This window comes from Phanerochaete carnosa, assembly GCF_000300595.1.
Source record: "Phanerochaete carnosa HHB-10118-sp unplaced genomic scaffold PHACAscaffold_7, whole genome shotgun sequence".
Classification (NCBI taxonomy): Eukaryota; Fungi; Basidiomycota; class Agaricomycetes; order Polyporales; family Phanerochaetaceae; genus Phanerochaete; species Phanerochaete carnosa.
In genome coordinates, this window is record NW_006767634.1 from 1423029 (window position 1) to 1435057 (window position 12029).

The 12029-nt window shown below is 53.5% G+C and overlaps 4 protein-coding genes across 4 annotated transcripts; 1 reads left to right on the plus strand and 3 right to left on the minus strand.

Annotated features, from left to right (window-relative positions):
* Nucleotides 1–47: 47 nt before the first annotated feature.
* Nucleotides 48–2732, minus strand: PHACADRAFT_211048 (uncharacterized protein; the record flags this gene model as incomplete). The annotated part of the gene is made up of 14 exons (XM_007397979.1): nt 48–485; nt 545–689; nt 740–787; nt 844–945; nt 1002–1358; nt 1412–1458; nt 1506–1764; nt 1820–1892; nt 1955–2060; nt 2119–2216; nt 2267–2290; nt 2342–2402; nt 2459–2556; nt 2609–2732. 14 exons carry the CDS (start codon nt 2730–2732, stop codon nt 456–458), a joined length of 1572 nt encoding a protein of 523 aa, XP_007398041.1. The 3' UTR covers nt 48–455.
* An 873-nt stretch (nt 2733–3605) lies between these two features.
* On the minus strand, nt 3606–6164 carry PHACADRAFT_259662 (uncharacterized protein). The gene is made up of 12 exons (XM_007397980.1): nt 5916–6164; nt 5760–5857; nt 5568–5703; nt 5420–5517; nt 5256–5361; nt 5121–5193; nt 4827–5056; nt 4701–4767; nt 4291–4647; nt 4132–4233; nt 4028–4075; nt 3606–3979 (listed from the first exon to the last, which is right to left on the minus strand). Exons 1-12 carry the CDS (start codon nt 6037–6039, stop codon nt 3802–3804), a joined length of 1617 nt encoding a protein of 538 aa, XP_007398042.1. The 5' UTR covers nt 6040–6164; the 3' UTR covers nt 3606–3801.
* Nucleotides 6165–6935: 771 nt separating this feature from the next.
* Nucleotides 6936–7968, plus strand: PHACADRAFT_175754 (uncharacterized protein). Its single transcript, XM_007397981.1, has 3 exons — nt 6936–7376; nt 7421–7623; nt 7685–7968. The coding sequence occupies exons 1-3, from the start codon at nt 6960–6962 to the stop codon at nt 7881–7883; spliced, it is 819 nt and encodes a 272-aa protein (XP_007398043.1). The 5' UTR covers nt 6936–6959; the 3' UTR covers nt 7884–7968.
* Nucleotides 7969–8122: 154 nt separating this feature from the next.
* PHACADRAFT_259665 (uncharacterized protein) lies at nt 8123–10606 on the minus strand. The gene is made up of 12 exons (XM_007397982.1): nt 10475–10606; nt 10327–10424; nt 10135–10270; nt 9986–10083; nt 9822–9927; nt 9696–9768; nt 9402–9631; nt 9276–9342; nt 8866–9222; nt 8707–8808; nt 8604–8651; nt 8123–8550 (listed from the first exon to the last, which is right to left on the minus strand). The coding sequence occupies exons 1-12, from the start codon at nt 10596–10598 to the stop codon at nt 8373–8375; spliced, it is 1617 nt and encodes a 538-aa protein (XP_007398044.1). The 5' UTR covers nt 10599–10606; the 3' UTR covers nt 8123–8372.
* Nucleotides 10607–12029: the final 1423 nt, after the last annotated feature.

Here is a 12029-nt window from a genome sequence, read left to right on the forward strand (position 1 = left end):
GTCGGTGCCGAGGAGCAGTCTTAAACAATCCAATTTCTGTAGGTAAGCGAGACATATCGGATACAACTCCTACGTTTATTAGGCCAGCCTCGCTCAGTCAGCGTGACTTGATGCACACTCCTCAAGGCTTAACCAGACTGGCATCCGAAGAGTCTTTTGCATGCAGTTTAACAGAGGTGAGCCACAAGCTGAATAACCAGACCCCCTACTACGCGATTTTTATGCCACCGGTCGAGCATCTAAAGCATCTCGTAGGCATGCTACATAGCTCTATCGCGGTCTTAGCTTCCCTGCTTCGCTCACTTCGGCTCTGTTTGTAGTTCTCAATGCTAAACATTCCCAGCTTCGCCCGGTATCTCTGCTACAGTAGCAGCTGGCAATATTCTAGATATATTCCCACGAGGCCCTGCACCGGTAAGTGGCTGCTATGCACACACGGCTTGCATACACATGTGCTAGTTCATTTGGTCTAATGGTACTATCCCCTGCATCCCGAGGCATGCACGTCAGACTATGCCGCGTGATCCATTAGGCTAACGCGAACTGGCAAGCGTATGTTGCTTCTGTCGCTCTCCAGTGTTGGGGCCATGACGCCACACAACTCTCTGCGCAGCCTCTTTATATCTTCAGTTGGCACGAATTCGAAATTCGGTACAAGTTCGATCAGGAATGCCTGGATCTCGTAGATGCTAAAGTATACGGTCAGTTGAGAGGATACATGACGACAACGAGGGCGTACGCGAATCTCCAGCCTATGCACGCTCGTGTACCTGCGGCAAAAGTAAGGCTGGGCGCTATGATGTCAGCAGGAAAGATAACAACGAGGGAAAGCGACAGGCTCACAGATTTCCAAACATGCCCAGTGCCTGACCCTTCTTGACCCTGCCGTCCAGCCAACGCTCAGGGTCGAACGAGTGTGGGTCGCCTCCCCAAAGATCTGGGTCGCTGTTCGTTCCTCAGCAAGAATCCGACACATTCAGCAACGCCGGCATGTGGCTCACCGATTGTATGCAGCGATGGACAGAATCATGCGCGTCCCCTTCGGGACTGGCAGCTTCTCGAGTACCTTGCCCGACTTGGTCGTGAGGGGCTTTGAGAGCGGCAGCATGTCGTCGCACACCGCGACACGGAAGGTATGGGCGGCGATTGGGTGGAAGCGCAGCACCTCGCGCAGGAAGGCCTGAAGGTACGGCATGCTCTCCGCGTCAGTCACAGTGAGCTCGGCGCCACCACAGCTGCTCCGCTTGCTAATGATCTCCTGGCGGAGCCGCGTCTGTGCCTCGGGGTGCCGGGCGAGCTCCAGGAGGGCCCAGCCAATAGTTGAGGACGTCGTCTCATGTCCTGCGAACAGGATGGTGCTGGACCGAGTCTGTGAGCGACGAGGTCTGAACACCAAGGAAACGGAGCTGACCGCATCTCGGCGTACATCTCTTCATCGCTCAGACGCAAATTCGCCTCCTCGGCTGCGTTAGCTCTAACTGCACGATGCAGGGGAAGTCAGTTACAAAGACCGAAGACAGAGGCGGCGACATGCCGAGCAAGCTGAATACGTCCTTGCTTCCCTTGCCTTGCTTCAACGCCTCTGCCTTCGTGTCCACCAGCTCCTTCGCAACCTTCAGAGTCAGCCGTTCGCACTCTCTAACTTTCTCCATGACTGGGTTGTTCTGGTGGTCTTGGATCCATTTGATAACGCGATAGGAGAAGAGCCGCATGATGTCGAACCTGAAAATCGCTTTGGCAGACGGCAATCTGAACACCAGGGACCTGAGCGAACGGACTCAACCTCTTCGCAGGCGTAACTACTTCCTGACAGACGCACGTGAAACCGCGGTACGCGCGGACGAGATCATTTTCTGGATCCTCCATTATGCCGAAGTGATAGTCGAAGGCCGCTACCGAACAAGTAGGTTAGTGCTGACTGGTAGCGCGATGTTAGATGATGATGCAGACATACCTTCCCCGACAGCACTTAGCGTTGCCTGAGACAGCCAGGCGGGGATGTCAATCTCTGCAGACTGGCCAGTAGACGTGGTCAGCAGGTCCTTCCATCTTACTGACATCTGAGCAGAGCATTGTTTGTCTTCGTGAGTAGAGTCGTAGACAGCGTGCGGTACTCACGGCCTCGGCTGCACGAGTAAAGTGGGGAAACAGGGCCTTCATCTCGGGTGCTTGGAATGCAGGGAGCATGATCTTGCGTTGACGTTTATGAACCTCTCCTATAAGCAGCCATTAGCGCGGAGAACATAACTATGGATTGTAATTTTACCTTCTGCCCATGCCAATCCGTGGCCTGAGTGCAATCGGGACAGAGCGCGACGTTCGTGGGGTTTTGTAAACCTACAAGCAGAAGTTACGTAGATGTACTGCAGCGCCTTCGGATCGGAAATCCACAATGATTCTCCCTGAAACCCTGCAGGTGAGTATGTGAAGGGAGCAGCAGCAGGAAGGTGCGACTCACCCCGAGACTGGTATGCACTCGGGCGATCCCGCCGTACTGCTTTTGGAGCTCAAAGTCTGCCTCTCCTACCTGTTGAAGGAACAAGTACTTGAGGTTGCCTTGTAAGATCGGATCAGACGTTATACGGGTCAGTAACAGTAGAGTATTCACCTAGCCAGAACGACTCGGGTTTAGGACCTGGGACATCACTCAAGAATATCTTCGTGAGTCTGCGACGTAAGAACCATAGTAAGGTCGCGACAAGGATCACGGCGACTGCTATGGCATTAGCCATGTTTGCACGTATAGCAAGCTGCGTGCCTCAACTCCTTTATATACAAGGTGATATGCCGAGGATCAAGGAAGCGTGTCTCTCGGGCCGGCGTGCAAAGTTCATTGCTCATGTAGCGCATCAGCTGGCGACGTGGTCGGTGAGACAAACGTCCCAAACAGGGAGTGAAGCAGCATCTCCGGACGTGTCAGGTGCTGTTGCGTCTGAGAGGAAGGAAGCTCCAGTGCGTCACTGTTATTGTTCACGCTCAGTCGACGTCCCAGTCCGAGTCGAGCTCGCGAAGCATCATCTCTGCTCGTAAGACGCCTCAGCGCAACGGGTATCTAGACCATTTCGGCAGCGGTACGATACACTGCACCATGTCAGACGCAACAAGTCGATGAGCCATGCAAACAGTGGATTTAGACACACACACCCAGCGATGGCTCTAATCAATTGTCGAAGCCTTCGGAAGAAAGAAGTTAGCTGGACGATGCGTGGGTCTGTCAGTAAGCATATAATGTCAGCAAAAGCCGGTAAGCCTCTTGACTCTGGAGTTTTGGCGGGAGCCAGGCAATTACAGCGCTTTCAAAGTTGGATTGGCTCGGGATACTCCGAAGTGTATGACAAAGCCGCCTGGCATAAGCAGCCTAGTAGGTAGTTGTCGCGGTCTAGAGTGACTATTCTTCCTTGTAAATTCATGACAATAGAGCATCCATAAACACACATTTTATATGTATTCCAGGTAGGGAAAATATGTGGCTGAAGCTGAAGACGCGCCTCTGCCACTTTGCGGTGGGGCATAGCTCCACCAGGAAACCTGAATAAAGTACTAACTAGCACAAACATTATTTGTCATTCGATCCGAAGGAGAATCATGGGGAAGAAAGAGTGGAGAGAATACTTGATTATGGCATCACGGTATGAAGAACGCGAGAATTTTCGCATAGAAAGCTAGCAACATTATAGATACATTCTTATGAGGCTTTGCACCGCAAAGCGGCCATTATGGAGACGCAGCTTGCACACGCAAATCGTAATTCGTTCGGTCTAGTAGTACCTATCCCTTGCACCTGGAGGCATGCACGTCGGGCTAGGCCTCGTGGTCGACCAAGCTCACGCGAATTGGCAAATGGATGTTGCCTCTGTCGCCTTCGAGGGTCGGGGCCATGATACCGAACAGCTCTCTGCGCAGCCTCTTCATATCTTCAGTCGGCACAAACTCGAAATTTTGTATGAGTTCGATCAGGAACGCCTGGATCTCGTAGACACTAGAGAGGGCGGTTATTTGAGAATATATGGCAAGGGCGAAGACGTACGCGAATCTCCAGCCAATGCATGCTCGTAGACCTGCAGCAAACGTAAGGCTGGGCGACATGATGTCAGCAGGAAAGACAGCAACCAGGGAAGACGACAGGCTCACAGATTTCCAAACATGCCTAGTGCCTGGCCCTTCTTGACTCGACCATCCAGCCAACGCTCAGGATCGAACGAGTGTGGGTCGCTTCCCCAAAGGTCTGGATCACTAGACACTCTTAAGCAAAAAAGCCAGAACATTCAACAACACCAGCGCGCAGCGCACCGATTGTACGCGGCAACAGACAAGATTACGCGTGCACCCTTCGGGATGGGCAGCTTCTCGAGCACCTTGCCCGACTTGGTCGTGAGGGGCTTTGAGAGCGGCAGTACGTCGTCGCGCACCGCGACACGGAAGGTCTGGCTGATGATCGGGTGGACGCGGAGCACCTCGCGCAGGACAGCCTGCAGGTATGGCATGCTCTCCGCGTCGGCGGCTGTGAGCCCGGCGCCGCCGCGGGTGCTCCGCTTGCCGATGATCTCCTGGCGGAGCCGTGTCTGCGCCTTGGGGTGCCGCGCAAGCTCCAGGAGGGCCCAGCCGATGGTCGAGGACGTCGTCTCGTGCCCTGCGAAGAGGATAGTGCTGGTCCACGCCTGTGAGCGACGCTACCTGGACGCGAAAGGAACAGCGCTGACCGCATCTCAGCGTACATCTCTTCGTCGCTCAGGCGCGACTTCGCATCCTCGGCCACGTTAGCTTTGACTGCGCAATGCGGGAGAGGTCAGTGTGTGCAAGGACTAGAGACATAGGCTGCGACGTACCGAGCAGGCTGAACACATCCTTACTTCCCTTGCCTTGCTTCAACGCCTCTGCCTTCGTGTCCACCAGCTCCTTCGCAACCTTCAGAGTCAGCCTTTCGCACTCCCTAGCTTTCTCCATGGCTGGGTTGTTCTGGTGGTCTTGGATCCATTTGATAACGCGATATGAGAAGAGTCGCATGATGTCAACCTTGAAGATATCTTTGGCAGATGCAAATCTGAATGCCAGAAGCCTATACGAACAGACTCAGTCTCTTTGTGGACATAATCACTTCCCCACAGAAAGTTGAGACGCACGTGAAATTATTGTACGCACGGACGAGGTCATTTTCAGGATCTTCCAATGTGCCGAAGTGATAGTCGAAGGCCGCTATCGGACAAGTGGGTCAGTGCTGAGTAACAGCGCGATGTTAGCCGACGATGTAGACACACCTTCCCCGACAGCGTTCAGCGTTGCTTGAGAGAGCCAGGCAGGGATATCGATCTCTGCAGACTGGCCAGTAGACGTGGTCAGCAGGTCCTTCCATCTTACTGACATCTGAACAGAGCATTGTTTATCTTCGTGGGTAGAGTCGTAGACAGCGTGCGACACTCACGGCCTCGGCTGCACGAGTAAAGTGGGGAAACAGTGCTTTCATCTCGGGTGCTTGGAACGCGGGGAGCATAACTTTACGTTGTCGTTTATGAACCTCTCCTACACGAAACCATCAGCGCCTAGAAGGCCACTACGAAGTGTAATCTTACCCTCCGCCCACAGCAATCCGTGGCCTGAATGCAGCCGGGACAGAGCGCGACGATCGGGGGGTTTTATAAACCTGTATCCAGAAGTTACGTAGATGTATTGCAGTGCCTTCGGATCGGAGATCCACAATGATTCGCCCTAAAGCCTTGCAGGTAGATATGTGAAGGGAGCAGCAGCCGGAAGGTGCGACTCACCCCGAGGCTGGTATGCACTCGGGCGATTCCGCCGTACTGCTCCTGGAGTTCGAAGTCTCCCTCTCCCGCCTGTTGGAGGAACAGGTGCCTGAGGTTGCCTTGCGAGGATGGTCAGATAATGGTTTATGGATAGGCCAGCTACAGCGGCTTGCTCACCTAGCCAGAATGACTCGGGTTTAGGACCTGGGACGTCGCTCATAGATATCTTCGTGAGTCTGCGGCGTAAGGACCATAGCAAGGCTACGACAAGGATCACGGCAATTGCGATGGTGTTCGCCATGTTTGTGCGTCTGAAGCACTATAGAGAGCTGCTTGTCCCAGTCCCTTTATATACGAGTATGTATGCCGAAGCTCAAGGAAGCGTATCTCACGAACGGCATGCAAAGTCCACCGCTCAGACGGGCGATGCAGTCGATGAGACGAAGCGTCCAAACAGGGATTGAAGCAGCATCCCATGTCAGGTGTTAGCGTCTGGGAGGAAAGAAGCCCCAGTGCGTCACTGTTATCGGTCACGCTTAGTCCCAGTCCTAGTCGAGCTTGCGAAGCTCCATTTCTGCTCGTGAAACGCCCCGACGCAATGTGTATTTCAGAAACAATTTTGGCACTGGAATGATACACTGCACCATGTCAAGCGCAATAAGTCAACGAGTCGTCCAAAAGGTATATTTGAAAACACATATCGCTCTAATAAGATTTCCGAGTCGGAGCCTTCTGACGAGCGAAGCTAGCTGGATGATAGGCCTGGTGGGTCTCTCAGCAAGCACAGGATATCATCAAAAACTGGTAAGCTCTGGAGCACCAGCAAGAGTCAGGCAATAAGAGAAAGAAAGAAAGAACTTGCGCAATTATATAAGCGCCCTACATCGATTGGCCCGGGACGCTCCGAAGTGTATGACAAAGCCGTCTAGCATAAGCATGCATGGCTCCAGCACTACAAGGAGACCTGAATCTTTTAACCAGATGCCCCGAAAGTAAGTAACTGGTACCCTACTATTTGTTAACCCTTTACACGCCCTGCGGAGCGAAGGATCCTCCGGCCCTATCTTTCTTGGTGATGGTTAGCGGGTTTCAACTTAGAGATGTTAAATGGGGACACTGTCCTGCTACAGAGCCCCTACACGTACTCCTTTGGTGCTCAATACTACTGTGCAGGAAAGCCCTGAGCTGACACGCTCCCTCCCAGACTCGCCGGCCTGCACCATGGCCAATCCCGCGGCCCCTGTTATAACGCGCACACTTCCGTTCACTCACGATGGCGAGACCTACCAAACCTTCTACAAGCTCTTCGGCTCTCCGGAGAACCGTAAGCGTCGGCCTCTCGTCGTGCTGCACGGCGTTCCGGGGCTCGTGCACGATTACCTTGTGCCCTTCAGCGACCTCGCCGTGACGGCGGGCATCCCCGTGTTGCTGTATGATCAGCTCCGGAACGGGCTCTCGACGCACCTGCGCGACAAGCCAGCCGAGTTCTGGACCATCGAGCTCTTCATTGCCGAGCTTGAGAACGTGCTCGCACAATTGCGTATCGACGGCGAGTTTGACCTCGGAGGGCACAGCTGGGGCAGGATCCTCGCGACCGAGTCCGCTGTACGGCGCCGGCCGCGCGGCCTGCGGCATCTCGTGCTCACAGACTCGCTCGCCGCGTTCTCGCTCTGGCAGGAGAGCAACGCGCAGTCATAGCGACGTTCCCACCGGACATCCAGGCTGCGCTCAAAGCGGGCATGGCGCAACCCAAGGCGTACCACGACGCGCTCCTCGTGTTCCGCAAGAAACACGGTTGCGCCATCGAACCCACGCCGAGGGAGTACTTGCATGTCTTTGAGATGGTTTTCAGTGAAAGCGAAGATTCAACGGTCACCTCGGTGATGTGCATCCCCGTCGTCCTCCCCCTCTATTCAAAAGCGTACTGACCTACAAGACGTTGCTAGGTATCCCAAAATCTTGTCTTGGTCGATCATCGACCGGTTGCACAACATAGAGATGCTGACACTCGTGGTGAACGGCGCAGATGACGTTGCGCAAGACTTTGTCGTCGCACCTTTCTTCCAGAAGATTCCGAAAGCAAAGTGGATCACTTTCGCGAACTCTAGCCATACCCATTCTGGGAGGAGCGCGAGTTGTACATGACACGACTGGCAGACTATTTGGAACTGTAATCACAGTGCTTGGGGTTAGGATAACCCAATCTGAGGTGCAAACGAGCAGGTACCACATAAGACAAATAGATGAGCCAACGAAAGATTGTGATGAACAGTGATACAATTTTCCTATCCACTGGACACGGTTCCCGTATCTCGTAGCCCACCGCATCACGCATTCAGTATGGCCGCAAGAAGTACCAAATAGCACAGACTTTATGGGTATGCGCGGAAAGTTTAATCCCGAAGTATTTGAAGACGAACAATACGAAAGAGTGGAGAGAATACTTAATCATGACTCCACGGCATGAAAAACCGAGTGAAAGACATAATCTCGCATAGCAACTAGCAACGTTCTGGATACATTTAAGGCCTGCATCGCTAAGTAGCGGCAATGGAGATGCAGTCTACATGCACAAATCATAGTTCTTTGGTCTAGTAGCGCCTATCCATTGCATCCCGAGGCATGCACTTCGGGCTAGGCTTCGTGGTCAACCAGGCTGACGCGAACTGGCAAGCGGATGTTGCCTCTGTCGCCTTCGAGCATCGGGGCCATGACACCGCACAGCTCTCTGCGCAGCCTCTTTATATCTTCGGTTGGCACAAACTCGAAATTTTGTATGAGTTCGATCAGGAAAGCCTGGATCTCGTAGACGCTGAGAAAACGCTTAGTTGAGAATGCATGGCGAGGAAGAGCACGAGCACGCACGCGAATCTCCAGCCGATACACCCTCGTAGACCTGCAGCAAATGTAAGACTAGGCGACATGGTGTCAGCAGGAAAGACAACATCGAGGAAAGCGACAGGCTCACAGATTTCCAAATATGCCTAGTGCCTGACCCTTCTTGACCCGGCCGTCCAGCCAACGCTCAGGGTCGAACGAGTGCGGGTCGCTTCCCCAAAGGTCCGGATCGCTACAATCTCTTGAGCAACAAAGCCAAAACACTCAGCAACACCAGCGCGCGGCGCACCGATTATACGCAGCAATAGATAGAATCACGCGTGTCCCCTTTGGGACTGGTAGCTTCTCGAGCACCTTGCCCGACTTGGTCGTGAGGGGCTTTGAGAGCGGCAGTACGTCGTCGCGCACCGCGACACGGAAGGTCTGGCTGATGATCGGGTGGAAGCGCAGCACCTCGCGCAGGACAGCCTGCAGGTATGGCATGCTCTCCGCGTCGGCAGCCGTGAGCTCGGCGCCGCCGCGACTGCTCCGCTTGCTGATGATCTCCTGGCGGAGCCGTGTCTGCTCCTCGGGGTGCCGCGCAAGCTCCAGGATGGTCCAGCCGATAGCCGAGGACGTCGTCTCATGTCCTGCGAACAGGATGGTGCTGGCTCATGCCTGTGAGTGACGCTACCCGGGCGCGAAAGGAACGGAGCTGACCGCATCTCGGCGTACATCTCTTCGTCGCTCAGGCGCGACTTCGCATCCTCGGCCACGTTAGCTTTGACTGCGCAATGCGGGAGAGGTCAGTGTGTGCAAGGACTAGAGACATAGGCTGCGACGTACCGAGCAAGCTGAACACATCCTTACTTCCCTTGCCTTGCTTCAACGCCTCTGCCTTCGTATCCACCAACTCCTTCGCAATCTTCAAGGTCAGCCGTTCGCACTCTCTAGCCTTCTTCATGGCCGGATTGTTTTGACGGTCATAAATCCACTCGATAATGCGAGTGGAGAAGAGTCGCATGGTGTCGAACTTGAAAATCGCTTTGGCAGACGGCAAGCTGAACACCAGAGGCCTAAGCGAACAGATTCAGTCTCTTCGCAGGTATAACCACTTCCCGACAGAAATTCACAACGCACATGAGATTATGGTACGCGCGCACGAGGTCACTTTCGGTATCTTCCATTGTGCCGAATTGATAGTCGAAGGCCGCTACCAGACGAATAAGTCTGATAGGACAATGTTTTCCGACGGTGCAGACGTACCTTCCCCGACAGCATCCAACGTTGCCTGAGAGAGCCAGGTAGGGATGTCGATCTCTGCAGACAGACCAGTGGATGTGGTCAGGATGTCCTTCCATTTTACCGACATCTAAATAGTGTACTGTTTGTTCTCGGAGGCACAGTTGAAGAAAGTGTGCGGCACTCACAGCCTCGGCTGCATGAACAAAGTGGGGAAACAATGCTTTCGTTTCCGGCGCCTGGAATGCGGGGAGCATGACCTTGCGCTGCTTCTTATGATCCTCTCCTACATGAAGCCATTAGCATGGGGGAAGGTCATTATGGACTGTAATCTTACCATCTGCCCATACCAATCCGTGGCCTGAGTGCAGCCGGGACAGAGCGCGACGTTCGGGGGTCTTGGTAAATCTGTACCCGGAAGTGACGTAGATGTACTGTAGTGCTTTCGGATCGGAAATCCACAATGATTCACCCTGCGGATCCGCAAATGAATATATGGAGGGAACAGTAGCCGCGAAGCGCGACTTACCCCCAGGCTACCACGCACACGGGCAATCCCGCCGTACTGCTTTTGGAGCTCAAAATCTCCCTCGCCCACTTGTTGGAGATACAACTGCTTGAGGTTGCCTTGCGAGGTCCGTGTTAGACAATAGTCACAGAGTCGGTGGAGTACTTACCCAGCCAGAATGACTGGGGCTTGGGACCTGGGACGTCACGCAAAGATATCTTCGCGAATCTGCGACGCAAGGACCATAGCAAGGCTGCGACAAGGACCACGGCGAGTGCGACGACGTTCGCCATGTTTGCACGTCTGAAGCACTGTAGAAAGTTGCTTGCCCCGGCCCCTTTATATACGAGTGGATATGCCGAAGCTCAAGGAAGCGTACCTCTCGGACCGGAATGCGGAGCTTAATGCTCATTTTGTGCATCAGCCGGTGACGCAGTCGGTGAGACGAACGTCCCAAACACAGATTGGAGCAGTATCCCCGGATATGTCAGGTGCTGTTGCAGCTGGGAGGAAGGAAGCTCTAGTACGCCATTGTTCTCGGCCGCGCTCGATCATAGTTCGAGCTCGCAGAGTGCTATCTCTTCTCGTGAGATGCCTCGGCTCGGCGGGTACTTGTGAGCCGTGTTGGCCGCAGCTAGACGATGTAATGCATCATGTCAGACACAATAAGTCAACGAGCCATGCGAATGGTGGATTTAGATGCACATATGCCTACAGTGATTCCAATGAATTGTCCGAGTCCGAGTCCGAGTCTTCGGACGAAACAGCGAGACTACCACCATCGACAAGCGGCCAGCCAAGCAGTTAACATGGTTGTGACCCGAAGTCAGCGGACAGACGGGAAGTCGGCTTGTTAGAACGCATCATATGGCATGGGTAACCGAGCTCTCGTCGGTGTCTTTCACTATAAACACATACTGTAAGCATACGCGACGTGTGGAGATCGTAAAGCTAGGCACCAGTATTTTACTCATGCGGTGTTACTCAGGACAAGTTATCCGATGCTTGCTTCCCTGCACTGCGGTTACGGTGCGGTACACTAGATTAACTGATTGTTTACTCCCTGGAGCACGCGTTGGCTGGTTTCCGCGTCGGCAATTGGTCATAACAAGAAGTCCGAGACCCGCTGTTCCCCAGAGTCAGCCCGAGCAAGAGAGGCAAGAACAATGGAGAAATAAGAACAAAAGCTTACACAGAATGCCACCCAGGCACCCTCCAGAGCTTCTCGCGCGGGGGAGAATGACTCTACGGGGCCGTCACGGGGTGGTAAGCGCAGTCTCTTTCTTGAGGAAACTCGCTCAAAACTGGAAAAACAAGAACCAACTCGGCTGGGGCAGATGAGGGCACAAACTGGTGTCAAAAGAGGTTGAAATGTGGCAAAACCGGTGGAAAAGGAAGTTATGTCTCCAAATCTTCTCAGATGAAAACTGGTTAAAAACAGGTGCTTTTTCAGTCAGCTTTTGACTGATCTCACGAGCGAAAAACTACACTTACCACCCAGTGCATGGGCGTTGAAAATTGACGTTTAAACGTTGCACAGCCGCGACGCCCGACTCGCGCATCTTGCCTAATCGAGGCAAACGTATCCTCCCGCTGTAAACCAGCCGAAAGACGACAAAAAATTGCCCAGCATAAGTATATATATTGCTCTTCTAGTATTTATACGTGCTCAAACATAACTCTATGGGCCAATTCAAGGTCCTCAGCACATATCCTGCGAAAAA

What these genes read in the sequence shown, in the direction of transcription:
- PHACADRAFT_259662 (XM_007397980.1), bottom strand. Translation starts at nt 6,039, where the DNA reads ATGGCGAACACCATCGCAATTGCCGTGATCCTTGTCGTAGCCTTGCTA. An exon ending in TTACTCGTGCAGCCGAGGCC is followed by an intron (nt 5,362 to 5,419) that starts GTGAGTGTCGCA and finishes TGCTCTGTTCAG; the next exon opens with ATGTCAGTAAGATGGAAGGA. An exon ending in TGCATTGGCTGGAGATTCGC is followed by an intron (nt 3,980 to 4,027) that starts GTACGTCTTCGC and finishes CGCCCTCTCTAG; the next exon opens with TGTCTACGAGATCCAGGCGT.
- PHACADRAFT_175754 (XM_007397981.1), top strand. Translation starts at nt 6,960, where the DNA reads ATGGCCAATCCCGCGGCCCCTGTTATAACGCGCACACTTCCGTTCACT. An exon ending in CGCGCGGCCTGCGGCATCTC is followed by an intron (nt 7,377 to 7,420) that starts GTGCTCACAGAC and finishes CTGGCAGGAGAG; the next exon opens with CAACGCGCAGTCATAGCGAC. An exon ending in TCAACGGTCACCTCGGTGAT is followed by an intron (nt 7,624 to 7,684) that starts GTGCATCCCCGT and finishes AGACGTTGCTAG; the next exon opens with GTATCCCAAAATCTTGTCTT.
- PHACADRAFT_259665 (XM_007397982.1), bottom strand. Translation starts at nt 10,598, where the DNA reads ATGGCGAACGTCGTCGCACTCGCCGTGGTCCTTGTCGCAGCCTTGCTA. An exon ending in GTGTGCGTGGTAGCCTGGGG is followed by an intron (nt 10,271 to 10,326) that starts GTAAGTCGCGCT and finishes GCGGATCCGCAG; the next exon opens with GGTGAATCATTGTGGATTTC. An exon ending in CGCGCGTACCATAATCTCAT is followed by an intron (nt 9,632 to 9,695) that starts GTGCGTTGTGAA and finishes CTGTTCGCTTAG; the next exon opens with GCCTCTGGTGTTCAGCTTGC.